Below are 26094 nucleotides of genomic sequence, written 5' to 3' on the forward strand. Positions count from 1 at the left end.
ATTTTAAATAACACAAAACCGTTTCAATTATGATGTCATGTTGACAAAGTTAAATACCGTCCTTTCTGACATGTATTATTTTTTTAAATAATATCTGAGTAGTCATATTGCAGATATTATTTGAATAATAGTATATGTCAGAAAGGACAATACCAATGTACGAATACATGACACTAATTGAAACAATGCTCTCTTTCTGTCTATACTTACGACCAATGCTGTGACCAATGCTACTAATTCCACTCCCAATAGAGTTGACCACGTCTTTAGCTCCGCTTGATATGCTGTTGGCCACGTCTGTGGCTCCGCTAGAGATGCTACCCCACACGTCTTTAGCCCCGTCCACTAAACCGGTGCCGACATTTGACAGGGACCCCCCGATCTGGTCAGTGAATAGGTGATCCAGGCTTCCCGCGGCGGATTTCAACGAGGTTCCGATGTCGGAGGTAAGAGATGTTAGTTTGTTACCAAAGTCTTTGAGACCGTTTATTGATGAATAGTATGCGCTTTTGGCACCGTCTGTTATATTTAACAATTTTATAAAGTTTCGCTCGCTGCATAAAATATACATGTCTATTGATGAACATGAAAACAGCAAACTGACAATAATTTTGACATACCAAGCAGAGAGCTTCCAGCATTTTGTGCTACACTTCCAATATCATTTACAAGTTTTGTTGCTTTTTTCCCCAGTAACTTGAGGCTCTCTGGTGACGCCACAGTGTTTGCGACATGTTCCAAAAATTTTCCCGCGGAAACAGTTGGCTCGAGAATTATGGGTATCACCTGCTCAAGAGGATTGCCGACTTGGTGGTTTGTTGGGGTGTGGCTTGAGAAAAGATTGGCGTGTACCGTTTAAATAAAAGATAATTTTTTATATTATTACATTAACTAAATGGTTTTGTACGCCGCTGTAATGAAGTTATGGAAGCAAAATTACGCGGAAGAAAAGTTTTGGAATATTTTTCAGTACTAGCTAGTATGTGTAGTACTATTTTCTTTTCGATCAGAATGCCAATGAAAATGAAATATACATGTAGTCATTAATTAATCATGTTGTTTTAAATGACAAACAAGATATTGCTTGTTAAACGCAATTTTGCTAGCCAAGGGTTCGGATAAGAAACTCTTGACTTGGGAAGATGTTTTTCGATCTACTCCGCTCGTTGTAGAGGAGCGGAGTAGATCGTAAACCCTTGGCTAGCGAGGATGGTTATACGGGATATCCTGTCTTTTGCGTCAAGAGTTATAATCAGAATCGAGATTCATTCAACGACCATCTTCTGATGATACATACTGTGCTCTGAAAAATAATGAAAACAAGTAAATTATAATATGAATTATTAACACTACATGTAATTATGATTATCACCTTAGAATTTTTATTGTAAAAATAAACTAATACTATTAATGAATTCAGCAATAGCAGTATTCTTCACAAAAGATTTAGTCAATTTAAGAACAAAAGATACACACATGTATACATTTATTTTCATGTACATTATTTTAAAAGATCTAGAGCATAATGCCAAAATGAACTCATTGTGAATATGTATGTATCCTTGACCATGAAAAATTATGACGACCCCTTAATAAAACTCTTTCTTAAAAACGCCTTCTCTTACCTTTCACAAGATTTACAGTTATCCGCCGTATGGTTGACAAGACTTGCACAGTCATGCTGCATTTGTCTCTGTTCGGAAATGGTACCGTTGACTCGATCTACCACCATAAACACCAGGTTCTGGCGAACCAGTTTATCAAACTCTAAAAGAAATTAATTAGCTGAAATTAAGAACTAATTTCAAAATATCCGGTAAAATGAATAATTATAATTATGAAGAATAGCCGCTTGTCAATCAAGTCAAGAATGTGTTGATTTGATATTTGATTAAAGCATGTGTGTCTTTTAGATATTTCTAAAAATTGATTTAAATCTTACCCTGCAAAGAATATGCATCGAGTTCAGTCAAAGCAGCCTGGCATGATGTACCGGCCAAGAGAAGATGAAACGCGGCTACTAGAAATGGAGTCATGTCGGAATACTAGTGCCGTATTATCAAAATGTAGTAGATTGGGATATGTGGAACCACTATCTTATCTTTTTGTACTTCGTTGTATGGATCACAGCATAGGTCAAAGTTGAAGGTTAACTTTGATATCGATAAGCTGAGGAATTAATGCGTTAAATATGCCCCCCTTCCGTCTAACATGCATTCATTTATCATTAACTGATACTTTTTAAAACAATTTTTCCAGTTCTTAAGTTTACTATACACTGTACATGTTTGTATTTAGGTAGCATAATATGAATAGGTACACTACATTTGAATAAATTGATACCATTTTGTCACTTCAGTTTGATATAGTACAATTATAAGATTATAAGCAAATTTAGGAAAGAAATGAAAGATTTCTGAACCCCCATTAGAAAGTCTTTTTTTTTTTCGTTTTGCACACTGCATGCTTCGAAAGGACAATATTTAGAGCTGGATTGAAAGCTATCATATTTTATATCTCAATCTGATGATTACAATTATTCTTGTTGTTTATTTTGAAGAGAACCTGCACATCTTGGTTAGAAGCATGTTGCTTTGGTTTGTTGGCTAGTTTTTCTGTCAATGCCTTGTATTCCTCGTTACTTCCAGGTCTGTTAATAGTTACATTCTGCTAAGAGCTGAAACATAATAATTAAGTCATATTCGTTACATGTACCTAGTTTGTTGTTGTGTTTGGCTATATGTCAGGTTGTTAAAGATTTCCGAGGAAGACATTTTGTTATTTGTCCTTTTCATTACGTAGGATGGCAATGATATATAATATACTCCTCATTTACTGTATAAAGACCATTTTGTTAATAATAATTAGCAGTTCCTCTAATGTTAATTCTTTTGATTCGCATTGACGATGTTCGTCCTGTTTTAATGAAACAATTGCGAGTGTTGGGGCAGAACAATGGTTGGGGCAGCATCTCAAAATTTTAAAACATTTAGACGTTTGAAGATTTCAGATCGGTTATTGTATATTTTTTGAATATGCTTGAGTATTCTTCACTACCTTAAAACATCATTTAATTGTAAATACCTAGAAATTCAATTATTTTCAGTGCACATAATTATATATGAACGCAAAATTCAAATAACTTGAAAACCGTCAAATTTTAGCTATCTTCGATTAAAGTCTCTTGCTGATGCTTCTGGAGAGCTAGATTCCCTATCTTGTTTTAGCCGTGTGGGGTCAATTCAGGGTGTTATCTCGTTCTTGTTCAACAAGATAGATAATTTCTTTTTTAAGCTAATTTAAGCTTTTAGTTCAAAACGTATGTTCTTTAGTATCTATGACGTATGGCTTGAAAATGTCAAACTAAGGTAGATCTACTCCAGTCGTCTGCATTGTCTCCACGCTTTACCGGTATTTTTCTCTGAAAGTTTTGTATCTTCATTCACTTCATCAGTGTATTTGTACACTCATATTTTTTATACAACAATATGTAATTTTCAACATTTTCAACGTATTTTAACAATTATGAAAGACCTTTTTTTCAATGGAGGATTTCATTTCCATCGCTCTGTTCTTGAGAACTTAAAACCTTCGGCGAAAGCTGGAGAACGTCAACCTTATCACACTCTTCTACTTACGTATTTAACCAATGTTAATTATTTTCCACAAATTGTCGATCCTCTTCTGTGTTAAATCCCTCTTATTGCTAATTCAAACAGGTACACACTGTAATATACTTGTATATGTACTTAGCTGGTGAGTGTAATAAATAAGTCCTTATTCTGCATTCGAGACATATTGGTCGTAATTAAAGGTAAATAGGGTAGTTCTTGCAGTTTGATTTTGATGGAATGGAAATGTACATATTCTTTACAACTTAACAACAAAGTTTAGGCAGTATAAACACGTCCCTGCACCACAGCCTGTCTCTATCCTGTACTCGATTTGATGGCAATCGAGAAGTCCCGTTGGTTTTCACTCTTTACCAATTCCTTTTACCATAATCTTTCACCACCTTCTTTATAAAATGAAGTACCAGTACATTTGCATACATTATTTTCAATATCTATACATGTCATTAGAGTGTCAGAGCATATTATTTTATCATCATGCTCACGCATGGGTTCTGCTCCAACAGAGTTCTGGTATATGTAATTAAGACATGAACGAGTACATATATGGAATTTAATTCATAATTATGCACGTCTGACATCTCCTACCATTTATTTACCAGACCGCTTAATGGTGAATAAAGGCAAAGACCTGTATCAATATGAACCATGCGTGTGAACAGCAATATTGTACAGGTATAGTATAAGTCGGAGATTGTAGCAAGTATCCATAACAACCACGCTGCGTCTTAGTTTCTATTGATGTGAACAAGACTGGTGATTCAGGCATTGTCGCTTACCCTTCCTCGTGTACCATCAGGTGTACAAGCGGATTAAATCACACCGGGATCTTTCATCTACAGGCAGAGAGATGGCTGAAATGAAATGTATGATCGATTTCCACCTTTGTGTGTCATTTATTCCCAATTAATAATCATTATACAGAAACGATGATGCTTATATCATATCCTTGTTCCTCTATTCAACGCCCAGGCTGTGTTCTTTGATGTTTTATGCTGGACTGACAGTAAGTTTCATTTTCACAGGTTTCTTCTAATGAATAACGACTTGAATTTTGATTTTTTACCGAGGTCAGAAATCCTGTACAAGAACAGTTTTTATTTTCTTCTGATAATCTCTTTAAATGAAAAATAAAAAAGTAATATTATTTGATTTTTTAACTCTCATTTTACATATATTAAGATGTTTCTCAATTGTTAGGTAGTTTTATGAATCGGATGATGACAGAGATCAAATGGCAACAACGGACCCAAGAGCTTGTTACAAAATAGCCGTGCAGAACATACTAACCGGCAAACTACAAGACATCCCAGAGTTACCGAGACAGACGGTCAACATTTATGTGTGCTCCAATTATTCAGGTAAGAATGAACTTTAATTTGCTCTCTGTAGTTTTATCAATACGCCATTTTCAAAAAAGAATTATTGAAATCAATGCATTTGTTCGTCTGTGTTAATAAGAATATATTGGTTGCTTATAGTACACGTCACATTGATGTATGCCTACCACGCAGTAATTTCGTTAATGCGATTATATAAGAATCCTTTTGCATACCATCTTTCAATTACCTCGCTGGTTTAATAATCACAAACTATTGATTTCTGTCTTCGTGATAAAGCTGATGAAAAAAATTAAGTTTTTGATCTAATACACCCATGTCGGTTCAGAGAAAGAGTATTATACACTTTATGAATTATTTTTAATTCAGACATCCTAAGAATTCCCATCTTTTGTAAATTAAGTGATATATAGCTTTCGATCATTATATACCCGGTGTTTTGCATATTCTCACATTATGAATATTTGATAATATCTAACAGTCTAATGGATATTGCACTTCACTCTGCTGCCATTAGTTTGATCTGGCCTTATTTCCTTTCAAGGAATGATGTTTATGTTGTTTAGCCAAATATAAGTTGTTATTCACAATTGGGGAAGGTTCGAGCAAATAGTATTTTTTATTGAATTTTTAATCATTTGTACATAATTTCACTAATGAATTTTAAAACATACAGTCTTAAAGGGGACCATTGAACATGTATTTCATTAACATCATATTTGTTTTACTAATGATGAAACGTAATGACCAATGGCACACACACAGATCATGCGAATATTATGCAAAGGCTGTTGTTTATCTTCGTTTAAATCCTAAATACTTTTTTTAAACTAATAAACAGTTTTGATTGGTGTATTCTTGAAAATATGAATAATGAACAACGTTTCAAGGAAAAATCAACGTTTCAAGGAAAAATCATTAGTACTGTCTCATACTGAAACATTCAATTAAGATAAATTAGATTTTAGCTATTTTTTTTAACTTTTAAAGAATATTGATATAAAGCATTTTGATAACGCAGAGTTTGAAGTTGAAAGAGCGGCACTTCTGAAAGACACATTTCCTACTCTCCAGTATCATTGCCTGAAATACGGCATAGACCTGCACTGGGTAGACGTTCATCATGCAAATCAGATTGACCATGCCAAAAACACGCACATGTTTCAACGTCATATGTCCACTTTGGAAGAATGCCACAGGAAATCATCCGGACCTTTCTTTATTGTAAGCAAGAGACATCATTGAATGTAATGCGAACCAAATACATGTAATTATAATGCTTTGTTGCAGAATGAGACTTTATATATTGATGCAGTGCCTGTATACATGTACATATATATTCGCAATAAACGTAGACAAAAAAATAAGATAGTTTTGAATAACATACTGCCGATATTAAAGGCATGTTGCTGTCTGTTGCAGCATCATCTTACTTTGAGTGTCTTACAATTAATTTGCCGTTGTGTTTTTCATGATTGTGTATTTTTATTTCTTGTTTGGTTTAAAAACAATACACGACCTCTACAGAAGATAATTGCAGATGTTGATGTGAATTATAGTAAAAAAAAGAATAATTGATACTATAGTATCCTTTATTTCGTTAAATTATACCTGCTTATGGTTGTATCATGAAATTTCTCTATTGAAGTGCTTACTTGGATCAAAGTATGGTAAATGTCCATTGCCAAATTACCTTGACGAAGCCGAATTTACACATATTAGGAATGAGGCATTTGAAGGTGGAAAAGGTGGGTGATTTAATATTCAATCTTTTAAAAAAAATTGGTTGAGTATATTCATATGTGCAAGTGTACATTCGATTTTCAAGGTTTCAGTTCATAAAAGGGTGTTCGTTTTCTTTATAGACATTAGACAACTTGATGAATGGTACGTCAAAGATGAATACTCTGTTCCTGCATTGTATAAACTGAAACCAATCCAAGATGTCTCCAAAAATAGAAAGCTGTGGTAATTATTTGGAAAATAAATGTCAAATGTAAATTTGTGTTCGAATAATTTTTTGCTCAATTTCTCCTGCTTGCCCACGGGTTATCTTTTTATGTGAATCTCAAAGATTACAAACGTACATGTATAACTTGAAGTGTCAATCAGAGGGAACATCAGCAGTCTGTGGAAGAAGAATCTATTTACTCAAGTTTATTGGACATCATTCAGTATGGCGCCAAAATAGCCCACGACGAAGGAAATATAAATCAAGTTCATATCCAAAAGCAAGAAAGATTTTTTACTTCAGGTGTGAAAATAGTCCGGTTTTTTTTTTCATTTTTTTTTTATTTTTTTTCTCGGTGTTAATTTTAAGCGCTATGATCTTAATTTTTTTTATTCATGAACTCTGAACATGTTCAAAAATATTTGTTATATAACGTTTTTAGCCTTTGAACAAGAGGTCGCTTTGGCTCTGAAACTTAACTGCAGACAAGGAGTTTTCATCTTTAGAAATGTTGAAGGTAACATGTTTGATATCAATTAATATTTCTTTCATATTTTGTATTCTTTCCTTTTCTATTTTTTATTTTTTATTTATTTATTTATTTATTTATTTTTTACTTTCCTTTTAAAGACATTAAACTTTCATGTATAATTTTGACAGAAACCAAAGATAAAGATGACAAAGTCTCTTTGGCTGACCTTTCTCAAAAGGATAAGGAGGACCAAACCAATCAGGAAAAACTCAACAATCTGAAATATGAGGTAGACTCAAAAGTTCCCAGGACAAATGTGTTTTCTTTTACGATTGCTGCAGATAATTCTGAGGTTTCTTCAGAAAATCCGGAACATGTAACTTATCTAGAAAACATGACAGCTGCAGTAGCCATGCGACTGAGAGATTTATTTGATGAAAACGAAAAGACCAAGCTTTGTTTTCCATCGACGAAGAAAGGAGAACTCTGCTTAGAAACGTTAGTGCATTTACAACATTGCAATGAATTACTAAAAGTATATAACGGAAGTGGGTTGGAGATTATCCTATCTAAGATACAAATGCTACTCATGAATGGAACTAAGGCTGAACATCAACTTATCATTGTAAAAGGAGATCCTGGTTGTGGAAAGTCACATTTTCTGTCGAAAGTTTGTTTTCGTGCAAGAGAACTTTTTGGCAAAGACACAATACTTATACCAAGATTCATCGGAATTACTCCTAAATCAAAAGATAAACAGAAGATTTTGAGGGATATTTGTGTTCAACTCAATTTTGTTTTACAACAGAACATTTCTCTTGATGAATATGATGACTCCCACCTCACAAATTACTTTTATGGTCTTGCAAACCGCATTTCCAAAGGCCAGCGCAATCTGGTGATAATGTTGGATGGCGTTGAAAATTTAGAGAACCTAGTAAATGGTGAACACCAGTCAATGATTGACTGGTTTTCGGTCAAACTACCCCCAAAAGTTCATCTCATCATTTCTTACAGACCGAGCGGAAATTACGTTTTCCAAAAACTTGAAGCCAAAAGAAACAATGTAGTAGATAGCATGATAATTTTCCCGAGTTGGACAAGCGAGCGAATCCGAGATGCTATATTGTTTATACTTTCAAAACACAAGAGAGTGATTGCCAAAAATAAAGAAAAGTTGATAGTAAGTCATCTTCTTAAAGCGTCTCCATTTGTACTCCAACATGTGCTTTGTCTCATGAAAGACGGGCGCGTGGACAACAATGTTATTAACAATCATTTTCCTATTTCGAATGAAGAAATAGTGCACAAAAAATTGGACCAGCTGGAGTTTAAATTTGGTAGTGAGATCGTGGAAGCGGTGTGTCGATATATCACTCTATCAAACCTTGGATTAAGTGAAACTGAACTCTTAGACATATTGTCCTGTAACAATGATGTTGCATTGTCAATTTTAAGGTCAAGTAATTCCGAGTTCTTTCGGTTCCCTTGGTACATATGGATACACCTTAAAAACGAGATAGGTATGTATTTTTCGACCTAAATCTTTGTTTTTTGTTGTTAATACTTTGTATTGACACTTTTTCTGTCATCTTCGTTTCAGGTTTGTTACTAGCGCAACGTTATGTGCACAGAAAAGTTGTATTTTGTTGGTCGCAAGGATTTGTGGAAGATATCATTCGAAGAAGATACATGGCAAATGTAGACAGCATTTGTGGTATACACTCGGATCTAACCGAACTGTTTTTGGAGACGTGGATAGAAGGAAAACGGGTTCTTCTTAAGGAGAATGTAACATTGAAAGAGGATGTGCAAAGATACGTTTGTCATCAACCCTTATTGTACAGCGAGACAAAATATAACAAAAGAAAAATTAACGAACTTTGGATACAACTTCTACAATTAGGTAAGCGATATGAAAATTTACAAAACTCTTTCAAATAAATGGTTGTAGGACTAATTAATTTTTAAAATTGGTAAAGTATTATTTAAATCAAAGTTTACAAAAAAGGTTTACGTTTAACAAGTTTTAATTAAGTTAACGAAGTGGAACGTTATGGAAAATTGAATATTTTTGAAAATGAAAAGCCTGTTCGTTATGATATAGGCCAGGTACTTTCATTCTGTATTAATAGAATTGATATTTTCATTAAAACTAAAATGTTTGTATCACATTTCTATGATATTGGTATTGTCATTTTATATAAATCGGATTGATTTTTTCATTAAAAATAAAACGTTTGTATTACATTCCTGTTGATACAATGACAATGACAATGAACTTTATTCTCATAACTGAATTTACAGTGTAGAGAAAAAACATATGTACAGTATGTACAAACTACAATATATATAATACATGAAAATCAATGGTACAGGCATGATGAAGGGATAACAGATATAATTTAACCAAGAGAGCTAACTCTCTCAAATATAGTATCTAATAGTTTACAAATATTGGTAAGTTGGTTTATGTTTGTGACATTAAACAGTTTTTCAAATTTTACAACATTTGGATTTGTTATGAAATATTTTGGTAAACATCTAACCCTTGAATTGGATATATATACATCAGTACATTTGAAAAGGTAGTGAAATTCACCCCCTATTTCATTGCAGGTACATAGTTTACAAATTCTGTTTTCTCTAGGAATATTAAACCATCTACCTATCTCAATAGGTAATTTAGCATTACCAGTTCTAAAGTTACAATATTTCTTACATAATTGTGTTGGCAAAGTCAATAAATACTTTTCAAAATCCAGTGACTTTTTAAAAAGCCTATAATTTAAACCTTTTGGAGAATTATGTACCTCACTATACCATGATTGCTTAAATTGGTCTAATAAAATACTAGTATTGTATACTTTAGATTTTAACCAGGGTATGTTTATTGTGTTTTGATACCATATATATGTCAATCCACATTGATTTAAAGTTTTCTTAATGGCTTCGCACCATGGGTTATTAAAATTCTTCAATACATTAAAAAGTTTTGCTGACAATTTTGAGTTCTGGAAATTGACTAATTTACTCCAGAAGGAAATCATTCTAACTTTAACGTTAATTGTTAAGGGGTATCTTCCAAGTTCCCCATATACCATAAAGTTTGGAGTTGAGGTTCTCAAGTTCAATATATGTTTACAAAATTTTAAATGTAATTTTTCAAGGAGATTAGTGTTATGAAAACCCCAAACTTCGCATCCATATAATAATATTGGTTTGATAATTTTATCGAACATGTCTACTTTACAATCAATTGTTAGATTATGGGTTCTGCACTTCCCAATAACACCATACATTGCTTTAGTAGCTTTATCAAACAGTTCTTTAACATTAAGATTAAAAGAGTTGCTTTTACAAAAAGTAACACCCAGGTATTTAAAGTTGTTAACAATTTCTAATTGGGAACCTTCAAGAGTAAAACAGTTAGTTTGTTTACCTCTACCAAATATTACAACTTTAGTTTTTTTACTGTTAACCTTAAGACGCCACTCTTTACAATATCTAGAAAAAACATTGAGTAAGTGTTGAAAATCTTCTGGATTTTCTGACAATAAGATGGTATCATCTGCATACAATAAGACAAAAAGATTTAAATAAAGATTAAGATCTTTCTTAATGTTATCAGACAAGCGTGACAAACCTCTGACATTGTTTGTATAAAGATACTCCTCAAGATCATTTAAATATAGTGAAAATAAAAAAGGCGATAAATTTTCCCCTTGTCGTACTCCAACTGTACATTCAAAAAATTCCGAACTTAATCCATTAACCAGAACTTTTGACTTAATACCTTTGTACATATTAGTAATAATTTTAAAACATTTTCCATCAATATTGTTTGATAATACCTTGTTCCATAAACCAATGTGCCAAACAGAGTCAAATGCTTTCTCAAAATCTATAAACGCACAATATAATTTCATCTTACGCAATTTGAAGAGTTCGATAAGGGAATACAATGAAAAAATATGATCTATTGTACTATGACCCCTACGAAAACCTGCTTGGTTCTCTAAAATGAGTTGAACATTGTCAGCATATTTGTTTAACCTTTCATTAATGATAGCAGTGAATAATTTTCCAAGACAGCTCAAGAGTGTAATTGGTCTATAATTTTGGGGTTCTGTACTATCCCCTTTATTCTTATAAACAGGTATAATGTTACCACTAACCCACTGTGTGGGTATAACACCAGAATCAAATATTTTGTTAAACAATACAGTATATAAATTCAACATACAATCTTGGGTACTTTTGATATATTCATTAAAAATTCTATCATCACCACAAGCTTTGTTATTTTTCAACATATTGATACCCTTAAATATTTCTTCACAAGTTATTGGTTGGTTAATGTCATTATTAAGATTAATATCAGATAACATATTAAGTTCATCAAGAGAAAATACATTGTTATTTGACTCTTCTTGTTCATTAAAGTTCTTGTTACAACAATCCTTATAAAAAGTAAAAAGGTCATATAAATTTGCATTACATTTTTTCTTATCTGTGTTTGTATTCAAAATTTTCCAATATTCTCTAGGATTATTTGTTCTTAAACTAAAAAGTTTTTTTTTCATTTCTACTCTATGCGTTTCATTTGCATTTTTCAACCTTTTTTTATACAATTTTTCTTTTTCATACAAGTCACTTTTAAAAATATCTCCACCAAACTTTTTGTACAACCTTTTCGCTTTTCTATAATTCTGTCGAGCATTCTTACAGTCCCGAGTAAACCATGGTTTCTTATATTTGACATTGAGTGTTTCACTTGTATTTGTAAGAACTGGCTTTCTACCGAATACATTTTTGGCACTTTCGACCAGTACATCACTAATCTTTTCAACAATATTATCAATAAATTCAAGTGATATGTTTTCAAGCATAGTGTTACTTAGTTCATTTTCTAATGATTTTACAATATCTACTTTATCTTCTATATAGTTATGATATACTTCAACTTTTTCGGGATTCCATTGTTTAGCAATTTCTTGTGTTGGCTTTTGTTGATATATGGATTCGGTGCTGTGCTGTCTTTCAAGTGCCAATACTATTTCTATAGGGTTATGAACATCAGATAAAAATGAGGAAAAAGGTAATATTCTCACACTGTGTACATATCTTAAAAACTCAGTGTTTGAAATACAATAATCTACGACACTTGATTGTTTACATGTAAACTCACCATTTTGGTCACCCATGGATCTACCATTATATAAATAGTGCCTGTTTGGGAGGGTAACAGTTGAAATTGACACCCCGAGAAAACCATTGTCAACCGACGCGAAGCGGAGGTTGACAATGGTTTTCGAGGGGTGTCAATTTCAACTGTTATCCTCCCAAACAGGCACTATTTATTTTGTTATACTGAATGTCTTTTTTAAAATTTTTAAGAAAATTTTACTGCTTTTATATAGGAATAACGTGAATTCTACAGCGAACCGTACGCGCATAATTTTCGCGCATGTAATATTGTTTAATGTTACCCGTTGCCAAGTGCGTTGCTAACGCTGAGGGTAATAGTAAATATTATTAACTGCGTCTTAACCAATCAGATTTCAGTATTTAACATGAAAGTATAACAATAAGAATTATAATATTACAATGTTTACAAATATCAATAAGTTTTTTTCCATAGCAGTTAACAATGTTATCTTTAGATTTCCTTTCTATGGAAAAACCATATTTTTCAATTGCTTCTAGGTCTATTTGATCAACAGCCCAATCAAAATTACTGTTATTGTCAGCACTGTTACAAAAATGCGATAGAGAATCATCAATATCAATAAAATCTCTCAATGTGGATACTCTACTATTAAAGTCACCTAATAAACATATACAATCATTTTCTTTGGACAAGTTAAAAATCTCATTCTCAATATCGTCAAAAATTTCAACTGATGAAAATCTTGAGTTTGATGGCGGTATATAAACAGTTCCCATCAAAATATGAAGATACCGATTTGAATGAGTTAATTGAACTCAATTATCATTTTCGAAATTACTACTCTTTTTGCATAAACTAGATTATATATATCATTTAATATTATAATACTTTGTAATTTGAATCATAATTCAGTTTCATGAAGCTTAAAAAATGTATAAAATTCTGTTTAAAGTTAATAATAACATATTTTGATGTTTACTTCGTATATTTCGTACAAATATCATCTTCTAAACATTATCGACTTACACAGATGTCAGCTAAAGGTTATCACCCTGCTGCCTGGAGTCAGGGAATAAAATTGTTATTTTAAAAACAACAAAAACAATAAACTTGAAATGGAATATCGATAACGATGATCGAAATTATATTTGTTTAAAGCAACAGTTAAGATGTTATGAGAAATCTGTTGATATTAAAGTACATTATAATTAAAATACTTTCACTAGTTTGGAATTTTCAAATTTTACAATTTTAACCAAAAAAATTGTTTTAAAATTTTTTTGGAAAGGTGAAAATTTTTAAATCCCCATCGGAAGTCGATGACTTACAGATTCGTAGTAAACCCTCTAACTCACTTCTCTATGCTGTAAAGTGACAACTTTTGGAAACTATTTATAAAATTACACTTGATTTTATTGCGATAAATATAACGCCACAATATGGTGATGTCCCTTACCAACTTAAATGTGCTAAATTGATGCTATTAAAAACCATGTCGTTGTAAAATATTGGCATTGCCTTCACATGCCATAATTAACCTGTAAATCCTTTTATGTGCAGGTGATACTAGACGTCTTAAGGAATACACCTTGTGTAACTTTGAGTATCTGCTGTCAATGATCGATTCTTCGTCGGTAAACACGGTTCTTCAGAATTTCCGACTAGCCATGTCCAGACTCGTTGATGCTGAAATCTTCCTGATTTATAACTGCTTGTTAAAATCAGGTCCCGTGCTGATGCGACAACCTACACAATTAGCCAACGAGCTAATTGGTTACTTGAAAGAAATCAAAGGTGACATTATCGGTGACATTCTCGTTCACCTCTAGAGACCATACAGTTATGGATCGCAATTTTTCACATGTAGAATGTATCAACTACGTACGCAGTTGTACCATTAATTTAATAGTTTATAGAAAAGTAAAGTACTAATTTATGATTAGAAGTTATGCTGTAATAAGTTTCGTTCTTGGTCTCTTTAAACTCTACTTCAAATATCCTATACATGTATTTATGATATTTCAAGCTGAAAGATTGATAAAGTTTTAATTTTATTCCATTCAAGATAAGATCAATGTCCTGAGAGAAATTAAATGTCTTTCAATGAACTTTAAAAAATATGTATCATATTTTCAATATTTTTTCAGACTATTTTCCATTATATGTTGAACCTCTTGTGACCCAAAGTATGCAGTGGTGTGATACATATAGCGAGCCATTATTCATTCCTATGACGTCATGGTTACCCAGTCCTTACCTGCCTCTTGTTGCTTCATTGGACTGTGTAGATGGCGCCAACCTTATCGCACCACTGCGCAATAATCAACATATCCTCTGTTCATATGGTCTCCTTGATATTGCGATGTACCATGTACCGTCCAAAAAGTTGCTCAAGTTGTTTTCTGGTAAATATTATTGCCCGTTACTTGTTCTGAATCTTTAAAACAGATTAATTCTAGTTCGATGTATTTTAAAAGTTCAATTTGTCTGAATCAGGCCACAGAAGCAGTGTAAGATGCATTATTCTGTCACACAATGAGCAATATTGTATCAGTGGTTCAGAAGATTGCACCATCAGGTTCTGGAAATTTGCTGAAGGATTGTGCACTAGAGTCATTAGGTAAATAATCTGTACAGGATAACAATAAAGGTGGCAAAATATAACTTTTCAGTATTTAAAACTTTGTATGTGGCATATTTTTTAGTAAACATACTGTGGTTTCATTAATTTTCGTGGGTATCAATTTTCGTGGATTTTCTGAAAACCACAGTTTCAAGGATACGTAATTTCGTGACCAATGATCCAATCAATACAAAATGTTAGTAGAAATTGAACTTCAATGAACATTCAATTTCGTGGATCAACTTAACAACGAAATCCACGAAAATTGGTATTCAACGAATATTGATGAAACCACAGTATGAGAGCTACGTCTGTTAACACTATTAGGAATGAATAATATAACAGCCTGTACATGTGTCATAAAACGCGATTGGCTATCATACATTTTTTAAAATCTTTTTAGAGAACATCTTGGGGCTGTTCTTTGTCTGACGATGACCCCGGATGATGACATCATAATAAGTGGATCTGATGATACGACGATTGTCGTGTTCTCAGTCATGAGTGGAAAACGAATCGATGTTCTGAAAGGACACACGAAAGCTGTGACGGCATTGAAGCTGAATAGCACTGCTGACCTTCTAGCATCAGGTAAACTATGAAAATTGTAACCCTTGAAGCATGAACAAAAATATCAATTATCAAATCAAATGATTAAGTAATCTCAATATCAAAATAAAAACGAGGACTTCTGAAGGGTGACTACAGCTACACAAAAAAAGTATTTTTAAGTAAACTTAATAAAAAAAATTTGAATTGGGAAAAGAATAATCAATTTAATGTGTATCTTGCAGCGTCTCGTGACACTAAGATAATTGTTTGGTGCATGCAAGAAAAGGTCCAACTGCTGTCGGTGGATGATATTCATTCACCAATATCTTGCATGGATTTGACAATGGATAATACATTTTTGCTTGCAGGTATAATCTATTATCTTTTATAGACATACAAAATAAAAGAATGTTCATTTGTCTAAAAAACAATGAAGCCGAGTAACTTGTACCAAGGTTTTAAGGACATTAAAAAAATCATATTCATGAAATAGGAATAAAAATTAATGTTCTGTCATAATCATCACTGATTTCATTAATTTATGATATAATATAAAAATTTATTGCATCATAATATTTTAAAGGCTGCGAAGACAGCAGTCTAAATGTACTGTCATTCACCACGGGGTCTTGGATTCATCAACTTAAAGGTCACAAAGGATGGGTGAGCATTCAGAAATTAATTCTACTTGTAACGACAGAAACTATTATTATTATTCTTCAATGTTATGGGAACCGAAAAGTTGTGTTGTATGATGTATTCTTTGTAACACAAATGAATATTCTTTTTGCTATTTAATATCCATTTCTCGAAAATCGGAGGAAAAGATTCAAGTCATAATGAAATATTGATTGGTTATACTTAAAGGTAAGGTCTTTAGCTCTGGCTAATAACTGTAACCACGTGTTTGCTGGCTGCCAGGACAACCTGATTTACATGTACAATTTTCGGACCACTGAACTGTTAGATGTCTTCAACGGTCACACTTCCTCTGTGACGGATATCAGAATGTCCAAGGATCAGTCGCTCATCTTCACAGCATCCGAGGTTGTGAAAATCCTATATCTAAAGATTAACTGTCCATTAACGGCTAAATTTTGTTTCATCTTCACTCCAAATAAATCGAAAATGTTGCAAATTAATATTAATACTCCGTATATCTCTATTCTTTGGTATGATGCTCAATGAAACGTTGCAAGAATTGGATTTTTCCATCATGAAAGTGCAATTGGCGTGAAATATTTTCCACAAATTGACAACGATAATAATAAAATAGTTTATTTTTGGTGGATGAAAGCAAAATTTATCGATAATTGTCAAAGCTATCATTTCAGGGAAAGATAAATTTATGGAGTTTTTTGCCCAAAATGACAAAGCACGTCAAAAGTGACGAACATAAATGCATGATAACATGTGTGGCAGTTACGAGTGATGGAAAAATCGGAATGTCAGGTACACACTAGTTAAGGGTGACTTCATTTCCCAGAGGAGGGCTGGATGGTACCACATAGCTAATGTAAGGTTAAATAGATCTCCTTCAGACAAGAGCTCTATAATATAAAGTTACATTTATAACAAAATAATCATTTTAACCTACAAGTATTTGGATTTTTTAAGTACTAATAAAAAGCGTTTCGCCAAAATTATTAATGTCAACTTTTGAGGCGGGTCTGATCGAGAAAATGTAAAGAAAATAATATGTAACCCTAACGCTTTGGTAAAGAACAAACGTTATTTATTTCACTCAGTGTTTTCTCTCTCTCGTTAACGTAGGATCAGCCATATGTATTGAAAATACATTTAATTCCTTGATTAATGATCAATTAGTCTTGCTAAATAAAAAAGAAAACTATGCACAAAAATGTGTTTAATTTCATTGAGCTTATGTATCTGGCCTTTAAGGGGGTACTGATGGCGAAGTAAAGCTATGGGATCTGGAGACAAATACTTATTCAGAGAGCTTTCTTGGTCACAGCGGAGCTGTTGCTAGCATAGAGCCTGCTTCTAATGGTGCGTTTACAGTCACATCAGCGGAAGACAGGAAAATCAAAGTCTGGAGTATGACTCTGGCTATCGTCATTACAAACTATGAGGTATTTGTCGAACTTTGATAACGGAAGAAAAAGCTTGTTCTAGCCATTAAACCGAATTCTGCTCTTATTCTGTATATCACTGACATTGATTTCCCATCTTAAAACCTGACTAAGACTTTTATTGCATATGCTTGCAAATTGGGTATGATGTTGCCATAAAAGTAAAGTTTATGCTTATCAATGGTCGTCAAGTTGCGGGTGGCACACTTATATGAAACTGTATATGACTAATAAATTCCTCTTTCCTTTATAGTAAAATTGGCTTTCTAATGGAAGATGTCTATATTTTGTAGAAACATGACAGTTTTGTTCGACAAATTAAGATAATAGAAAATGATATGCAAATTTTATCCTACGATGTTATGGGACATTTCCACTTGTGGCAAGCTGAGGATGGAGCGACTCTTATATCGTTTGACAGACATGCATTTACATTCATTTTATCTACAGACTGTCAACTTCTTGTTACAGCAAGGGGAGATAACTGGTACGAGATCTGTCGTGGAAAAAAAGTAACAATTAATGTAATTTTTACGTTTTTCAATGCTTTAATGTATTTTTGACTTCTTAACAAGTGCACGAGTTTGGAAGACGAAATCAGGGACTTTGGTCACTGGGATATGTCATTCGGAGAAGATCACGTGCATGTGTTGTGATATCAGAGACAAATACCTTGTGACCGGGTCAGAGGATAAATCTTGCAAGGTGTGGGACCTTACCACTGGAAAACTCACACAGGTACACATGAACTATCACACGTGTCAAAACTGAACATTACGCAAGAAGAATACTTTTATAGAGACAGATGTGATACTCTTTCTTTTCCCAATTTGTTAACACATGTGATCGTTATACATTCCAGGTCTTAGTCGAGCACAGTACATGTGTAATCAAAGTAACCATCAAAAGTGATAGTAGCACTGTCATATCAGGGGCCAGCGACGGGTGCATCATGGTTTGGGAGGTATCCAGTGGGGAGTGTATACATAAACTAAATACCCACACGTCATGTATTACCTCGCTTAAATTTCTGTCCAACGAACAATTTGTCATATCATGTAAGATTTATTACAGTAGTTTAACTTTTTCAACTTTTTAGAAGAACAAGATGATTACATTTGAAGCAGAAAAGTAACTTTCAATACCCTCATTAAATATGATGACCAATGGAATCGGTAATGAATTACATATTTTTAAACAAATATTTTAAAACTTTGCTTTTTTTACTAAACGGTGTCAAGTTGCCTTTTGGATATTATAAGAAAAACATACATCTTCGTCTGCAATAAGAATCTACAGTTGAATCTATAATTTTTCCTTCGTTCACAGCGTCCAAAGATGGAACCATTAGACTATGGGATGTGGTTTTGGGTCTGCATGTAGCAATGATCGACATGCATCACCCGGTATTGAGTTGCAGTATGTCGGAGAACTGTTGTAGATTCGTCGTTCATTTAGAGAACTGTAAGCGTGTGCCGTTGCTATGTCTACATAACTGTCCGGAACCTACCAACTCCTCCACGTCTGAACCGAACTTCAGCTATACCAATAGAAATGAAGGTATGTTCCAACATTTCTGATATTGACGTGGTTGAAATAAAAACCGTTATAAGATTGTGATGGAACCTTGTTCGCCATTCATTTGAAAAAACGAACTACTTTTTACATGTTGAATACTGATGAGACTTGCATTGATTTGTAGACACGAGTCCTATCTTACCAATACATCCTAAGATTTCATCCTGTGATCGGTACTCTATATTATACCCGGTACCCAAAAGATCTAACCCCCGCGTGTCCACCGCCTCACCTTTACCTGAAATAGTCAGAGTATGTGTACTATCATTCTTTTCTCTGTCGTGTTCAGTAGGTAATGAATACTAGTAATTATGATAAGAAGAAGATGGAAGTGTTTTAATACTGAGTGTACACACTGTCCATAATTAGTTTAAATGTTTACAGTGCTGTTGTATTAATTCTTTTATTTTCACAGCTTTCGCCAATCAGGGCACCAAAAAAGTATCAGACTAAGTCAACAAAACGAACGCATCTTAGGGTAAATATGCCCAGCCGAAGAGGAAATCCGAGCTCCAATGCATCGGCGCTGTGTACAATTGTTTGACTGGGCGACGATCGACGCTACATATATTACATCAATATGAACATTTTTGCATGATAATAAAAAGAAACTCGTCTCTCATATTTTCGTTAGTTTTTTTTTTTTGTCAAAATGTATTTATTGAACACAGACTGGGTTAACACAATTCCATTCTAATGAAATTATCCATTTTTATCATCTTCTCGTAATTTTTTCGCTAAAGTAGTCAAATCATCATGGGTGAAGGCATGGTGATTGCTGTCGTAGTATTTCCGGAATGCCTTAGCAAGATATTTTGAATAAAACCATGGTTCGGCAAACCATGCGTCAAAAACTCCGTATTGTCCATGTTTATCAAAACGTCTAGGAGCTGGGCATCCATAGTGATCTATATTTGCTGTTCTTGGCGTTATAGGTTTATTTTGCGCACGCGCATTTTGTATTTCGTGGATTTTACGGCATATAAAACAGTCAAAGCCAGCCATGTGAGAATAGAACTTTTTAGGATTTTTCTGAACGGCACTGAAATCTCCCCATTCACGAGCCTCTATGTGTGAAATTAAGAACTCGTTGTCAATTTTATTGGTAGATTTGAATTTTAGGAATTGGTTGTATTTATCGTTGTTCTTATCTAAATCTATAAGATATTCGGCCAGGTCTTTCGCACTTGGAAAGTCCGATACCAATATTGCCGATTTGTTAGAGGGAAGAAAGTCCTGGAAAAAATTTTGGTTGTTGCACATTAGAAACAGAAAAGATTGAATAAAAAGCAGTTTTAATGTAAATATGATTGTTGATATAAAAAAAAATAATTTAAACTATATACTGTCATTTGAAAATTAATTCCTACCTTGACTTTGGGAGAACCAAATACTATCGGCACGGACCCAAGTCTGAGTGGGCGCCATAACTTCTCTGTCATATAGTCATCACAAATAGCATTCTCCATGGCCAACGTGAATTTGTATTTTGCCGCAAGTTTGTGAAAATCGTCATGATGCATTCCAGCCATGCTTTTACCAATATCAAATCTAATGCTACAAGACAAATATATAAAACAAACCCTAAAAATTGTCTAAAGACGAGAAAAATGAAAACGCCAATTCCTAACTTTATGTCACTTTCAGACAAATGAAAGGAAAACCAGTAAAAATCAATACATATACTATTACTACTCTTCAACTAGTATATTATATTTACTGTTCGGGTAAGTCCTTGTTATGCAGACACCTCCCATACGAGTCTACAGGGATGTACTTCTGGAGGAGTTTAACATACTCGTCCCTGTCTGACGGGGCGCCACAATCACTCTGGACGTACAGTACAGGGGCCAGGTTCTCTGATCTCCTCAGCCGAGACTTGGTCTCCGTGTCCACAACGTACCGGGTGTCCTATACCACAAAGTTAAACAAAGCTCGTAGTGGCGTAAATTACATTCAATTTGATGTAAAAAATAGATCATACATTTAGAACCATTTTAACAAATGCTTGGACTTTCAATTGGACGTAGTACATCTAATTTCTTGCATGAAAACAAGTTAAAAATGACGCGGTTTCAAGCGAAATATACACCGATTGCGTAGTCTTAACTCAAAAGCCAGACAAATCCTGTTATTTTCAAAGAGCCATGTCTGAGTGGCTAGCAATGAAGTGGATAGGCCTACGTCACATTGCTGTTTGAAACAACTAACTCAAAGTCCAAGCTCTTGTTAAAATTGTTCTAATAACTGCTAACTTCTTTTCAGAGGGCTCGATGTTGTTGGCCATTTTTAGACTGTATTGGTTTCCTTTAGAAGTAGAGCTTTATTTTTAAAACATAGGAAAATATCCAAATTTAAAAGGTAAAATACATGGGGTTTATTCTCTTTACTAAATACATGTAATTGATTATACCAGAAAATATCATATCTTAATAATTTTAGGCAGATCTGATCGGTTCTTTGTTGACTACCCAGCCTCCTTAATGCTCGAAGCTTTTATCAACATGGATTCAATGTTTCTAGTAGAAACATTGAATTCATATTGATAAAAGCTTCGAGCATTAAGGTGTAATTACAAAATTTATTTAGTTGTCATGTTGTAAATTTTGTATTTATACCCACCCAGTAAATTCAAAACTTTCTACAGACTGTCATGTTGTAAATTTTGAATTTACTGGGTGGTCGTAAATATAAAATTTACAACATGACAACTAAATAAATTTTGTAATTACACCCACCAAGTAAATTCAAAATCTACAACATAACAAGACTGTATAAAATGGCTATCTTCAGACCCTACATGTCTTAATTTTAGACTGTTTTCCGGTGTCTAGCTGTATGCACTGTCTGGGTACTCACCAGCAGGTAATCCAGATTGGGTAGGTGTTGTGTAGATAGGGGATAGTCAGACTGGCGTTTAAACGTGGATGTGTAATTAAATAAAGAAATCACGTCCTCGTGGGAAAACATGTAATCGTTGTTTTTGGGAGATTCTTCGTGTTTTAATGCCCAGATTTGATTTGGCTTCCGAGGAAGTGGCATATCAGCAAGCTCTAATGAAGTCCCATAAAAAACTATTGCCTAAAGAAGAAATAATAATAATTTCTGTGAATTGTGAGTCTCTCTCTCTCTCTCTCTCTCTCTCTCTCTCTCTCTCTCTCTCTCTGAGATATACAGTATATAGATTATTATTGTGTGATGATGCAAACGCCTTTATTGATCTATGTCAGATTGATTATGTCTTCATTGATTACTGTTTCGTAAAATACAATCTTTTTTCTCAAAATATCAAGATGCTAATCAGTCATTTATGATTCAGTCGTAACTTGAGCATACGTTAGAGGACCCAAACTCACCTGGACATCGTTCTGAAACTGCAGTGATCTATCAACACTGACTCGACATTGTACGTTTCCACAGGTAATCTCCTCATCCGATTTCCCGCCATAAGTAGTCCACCACAGTATAATAGGTTTATCAACGATCACCACTGGGTCGATGTTTGGGCCTAATGAAACTTGATCATGATGTAAGACTGACGTAATGACTAGAAGGAAAAAAATACTCACTGATCAAAAAGTTGTACATCAAAATAAATATGATGTATATTTCTATTTGATATTTCATATTGTACCAATGCATGTTCCTAGTACCACACAACATCCAATTAAAAGGATATTTAATTACGACAGCGCGGTAAGAACCATCGTTTTCAGTTTCTTGCAGACATACAGAAAGCTAATATCAATCTAATCTGTGTCTAAAATGGGAGAGGATACCGGATCAATATCAGTTAATTAGTCATAGCTTTACATGAGGTTCTGTTAGATAAGTGTCAGCTATATATATATATATATATATATATATATATATATATATATATATATATATATATATATATATATATATATATATATATATATATATATAATTAACAAGCATGCATGTTGTTTATGTACCAGAAATTCATTACATTGTCAACAATTTAGAGAATGTTTTCATTTCCATTTTAAAAACAGGCTTTGGAAGAAACTGTGAATGTATACAAATATAAATACTTGTAAATTTACCATAGTATAGGACAATCACCAAAGGAACTGAACAACACCAGCATAAATACGAGTTGCGCAGTTGGTATTTTCGCAGTTTTCTGAAACAAATATCAAAAGTTAATTTATTAAAACTAAAGAAATCGAAATCAAACAATTCATTCGTACGTATCTAATTAGCATCGATTACTATTTATACATCTTATTCACAAATAAATGAAGTTTTTAACGCCATACCTCATTAACCACGTCATCTTGCCAGTTTTGACTCCTGAAAAGTCAAAATGTAAACATTTTCTATATTATCAGTGAAGAAAAACTGCTAAACTATACCCACGTGGCAAAAGGTATCGCTAAATTGATAATTATTGTGCTCAATTTTTTTTTATACAGGTACACTTTCAATGATTTTTCAAAATCAATCAAAGAGGAGATGTTCGCTTTCGATTGACAATAGAACTATCCTAACTTTTCAGTATTTAACGTAATTCAAAAGTGTTACATCCGATCATACTAATGACAAGATCTTGCATTTGGTTATAGATGTTGTTTTATGATTAACGTGTTAGAGGATGGATAACATGCACATTAATAATACTTAATTTTAAATAAAAGTACCGTTTGATTTCGAAAATTGACGACTCTCCGATTTGTCCTCATCACTGTCTTCTTTGCTGTGATGTCCTCTTCTCATCTACAGAATAAAAATTATTTTGACACAACAGTGTTGAAAAACCTGAATACGTGACGTTCTTCATTTTGCTACAGAGTTATCTGTCCTAAATAATTTCAGTGGTGTGAAGCAATCAATGAAGTTCATCTTACTTAATATTATACATGTAATATTTAATCTGTCAAATACGAGTGAAGATATAAACGTTTTACCCAAATTCAATGAGAAAATCTAATTTCTTCTGGTTGGAATTCATACAAAAATGGATATATTTTCAAACATGTATAATTCATGTCTCAATAGGCCAGTAAATAATGCGTGAGGTTTATCTATATGGCAAGAGGTTGTATTGATTAGATAGTCCTGGTTGGTTTATTCGTAACTAAAACCATCATATATTTTTTTGTCCGCGGTCAATACTGCGCAACAGATGTTCAAGACAGTTACAGGGATTGCTTAGCGTCAACAAAGGGAATGCAATGAATCAAATATAACACACTTAGATTTGTTTACAGTTAAAAATGACACTTGATTTACCTGTGTTTTGTACTGGCGATGACACGTGGTCTTCCAGGTAGATAATGACTTGGGATGGCAAATTTGGTGTTGGCAACTTTGGAATTTATTGACAACACCATGCAGGAAATATATGAATTGAAAACAAACGGCAAACCAAAAGTTCTTGCATCAAAATTTAACATTCAAATGCCGAAAACACCGAGATTCGAGTATAAATTTTTATTTTTGATAAGTTAATTTACTCTTGAGCTAAATACTTAAACTAAATGGATTTAATTTTTTTTTATCATTTTAGTACGCCAGCATAGAGACGAGGATCATACGAGTGGTCGCAGTGATTCATCGCTAGATGGTGTTCTTGTTCAGCAGACTGTTCCCTGTATTACCTTTACCTGCTTTATACATATTGCACATACCAATGCTTACATGTACATGCGAAAGAGTTAGGAGAAGGGAGGGGGTATGGTGAATTTGAGGAAATATATATGAAAAAGGGGGTTTAAAAATGGGTTCATTTATTTTGATTGTGAACTCATCATGCAAATATTGATTTAATTACTTTATTTTAAAAAAGAAACGTAATATTTGTGATAGTTTGTGTCAATATCCGATTAATAAGTAAATCAATTTGATCATATATTTCTATTTGTTGCACTTTTGAAAAAGATTTATGATGCCATTCTTTAAGGGTTCATTGAAGAAGAGTTAACTTTACATTTTATTCAGAAAAATAAGATATATGTATCAAAACACGGTATCTCATTTTATGACATATAATGAAGCGGTTGCTTCTGTGCATATTTTTCAATGTTAAAGTTATTACGCGTTTTTCCGCACTCAGATTACGCCTAGCCTTTTATAAATTATGCTGATAGGATTTCGTAGAAAAGAGGTTTTGAAGTTCCCTGAACTGAAAAAGATGGAAATGTTTACTTCGAAAAAGAAAAAGATACCGCTTGAGATGAATATATACATGTATGATGGGGTTTTCTTAATAACGAGAAAAGTCCTTTTTAATTGTCTAAATATACACGCGTAATCTTTCCTGTTTAAAATAAAAACGACCCTCCTATAATGGAAAATGGTTTTCCACGAGCGCCAAAGACGACTATATGTAGCGATCTACGCGCATCTACATTAATTTCAAAGTTCGTGTATTGTGTAGAGATAATTTTAAAATACAGGTATTAATAAATGGTACAGTCGTATGTAAGTAGCCATTCAGTTAGCAGAGGCGGATCCAGCAATTTGGAAAAGGGGGGTTCCAATTGATGATAATCAATACGTGCAAAATTCATTATTTTTCAACAAACAAGGCCTTTTGAACGTTTTCTATGCGTAAATTTAATTATCAGTTATCTCGTCAATATCTAATGCATTTCATACCTATTTTAATATCAGAGTGCACTGCATTTATTAAGCGAACAAAAAATGATTCA

The 26094-nt window shown here is 33.2% G+C and overlaps 3 protein-coding genes across 7 annotated transcripts; 1 reads left to right on the plus strand and 2 right to left on the minus strand.

Annotated features, from left to right (window-relative positions):
• Positions 1-1086: 1086 nt before the first annotated feature.
• On the minus strand, positions 1087-2070 carry LOC105342657 (uncharacterized). Its single transcript, XM_011449641.3, has 3 exons — positions 1943-2070; positions 1626-1767; positions 1087-1303 (listed from the first exon to the last, which is right to left on the minus strand). The coding sequence occupies exons 1-3, from the start codon at positions 2034-2036 to the stop codon at positions 1270-1272; spliced, it is 270 nt and encodes an 89-aa protein (XP_011447943.3). The 5' UTR covers positions 2037-2070; the 3' UTR covers positions 1087-1269.
• Positions 2071-4187: 2117 nt separating this feature from the next.
• On the plus strand, positions 4188-20127 carry LOC105325430 (protein qui-1). 3 transcript variants are annotated; one of them, XM_034458246.2, is made up of 25 exons: positions 4197-4498; positions 4605-4638; positions 4833-4993; positions 5994-6196; positions 6621-6720; positions 6838-6940; positions 7075-7226; positions 7366-7440; positions 7584-8918; positions 8999-9301; positions 14129-14362; positions 14716-14973; positions 15065-15188; positions 15595-15782; positions 15986-16111; positions 16327-16406; positions 16611-16790; positions 17078-17195; positions 17646-17836; positions 18130-18323; positions 18412-18574; positions 18699-18894; positions 19166-19396; positions 19539-19666; positions 19830-20127. In XM_034458246.2, the coding sequence occupies exons 3-25, from the start codon at positions 4867-4869 to the stop codon at positions 19956-19958; spliced, it is 4938 nt and encodes a 1645-aa protein (XP_034314137.2). In that variant the 5' UTR covers positions 4197-4498; positions 4605-4638; positions 4833-4866; the 3' UTR covers positions 19959-20127. The 3 variants fall into 3 exon arrangements, with proteins under 3 accessions (XP_034314139.2, XP_034314138.2, XP_034314137.2); XM_034458248.2 differs by lacking the exons at positions 19539-19666; positions 19830-20127 and adding an exon at positions 18936-19011 and having other exon boundaries at positions 4188-4638; positions 18699-18800; positions 19166-19306; XM_034458247.2 differs by lacking the exon at positions 15986-16111 and having other exon boundaries at positions 4196-4638.
• Positions 19596-24928, minus strand: LOC105325429 (alpha-(1,3)-fucosyltransferase 10). 3 transcript variants are annotated; one of them, XM_066066886.1, is made up of 9 exons: positions 24674-24928; positions 24082-24157; positions 23701-23734; positions 23485-23564; positions 22771-22961; positions 22274-22495; positions 21135-21325; positions 20785-20971; positions 19596-20650 (listed from the first exon to the last, which is right to left on the minus strand). In XM_066066886.1, the coding sequence occupies exons 2-9, from the start codon at positions 24155-24157 to the stop codon at positions 20117-20119; spliced, it is 1515 nt and encodes a 504-aa protein (XP_065922958.1). In that variant the 5' UTR covers positions 24674-24928; the 3' UTR covers positions 19596-20116. The 3 variants fall into 3 exon arrangements, with proteins under 3 accessions (XP_065922958.1, XP_065922960.1, XP_065922959.1); XM_066066888.1 differs by lacking the exon at positions 24674-24928 and adding an exon at positions 24349-24504; XM_066066887.1 differs by lacking the exon at positions 24674-24928 and having other exon boundaries at positions 24082-24247.
• Between the last annotated feature and the right edge of the window lie 1166 nt (positions 24929-26094).

The sequence above is a fragment of the Magallana gigas genome, chromosome 7 (assembly GCF_963853765.1).
Source record: "Magallana gigas chromosome 7, xbMagGiga1.1, whole genome shotgun sequence".
Lineage (NCBI taxonomy): Eukaryota > Metazoa > Mollusca > Bivalvia > Ostreida > Ostreidae > Magallana > Magallana gigas.

What these genes read in the sequence shown, in the direction of transcription:
- LOC105342657 (XM_011449641.3), bottom strand. Translation starts at nt 2,036, where the DNA reads ATGACTCCATTTCTAGTAGCCGCGTTTCATCTTCTCTTGGCCGGTACA. An exon ending in CGATGCATATTCTTTGCAGG is followed by an intron (nt 1,768 to 1,942) that starts GTAAGATTTAAA and finishes AATTTCTTTTAG; the next exon opens with AGTTTGATAAACTGGTTCGC. An exon ending in AACTGTAAATCTTGTGAAAG is followed by an intron (nt 1,304 to 1,625) that starts GTAAGAGAAGGC and finishes ATTATTTTTCAG; the next exon opens with AGCACAGTATGTATCATCAG.
- LOC105325430 (XM_034458246.2), top strand. Translation starts at nt 4,867, where the DNA reads ATGGCAACAACGGACCCAAGAGCTTGTTACAAAATAGCCGTGCAGAAC. An exon ending in TCCAAAAATAGAAAGCTGTG is followed by an intron (nt 6,941 to 7,074) that starts GTAATTATTTGG and finishes TATAACTTGAAG; the next exon opens with TGTCAATCAGAGGGAACATC. An exon ending in CTATACCAATAGAAATGAAG is followed by an intron (nt 19,397 to 19,538) that starts GTATGTTCCAAC and finishes ATTGATTTGTAG; the next exon opens with ACACGAGTCCTATCTTACCA.
- LOC105325429 (XM_066066886.1), bottom strand. Translation starts at nt 24,157, where the DNA reads ATGAGAAGAGGACATCACAGCAAAGAAGACAGTGATGAGGACAAATCG. An exon ending in TCAATTTTCGAAATCAAACG is followed by an intron (nt 23,735 to 24,081) that starts GTACTTTTATTT and finishes TTGACTTTTCAG; the next exon opens with GAGTCAAAACTGGCAAGATG. An exon ending in AAGATGACGTGGTTAATGAG is followed by an intron (nt 23,565 to 23,700) that starts GTATGGCGTTAA and finishes TATTTGTTTCAG; the next exon opens with AAAACTGCGAAAATACCAAC.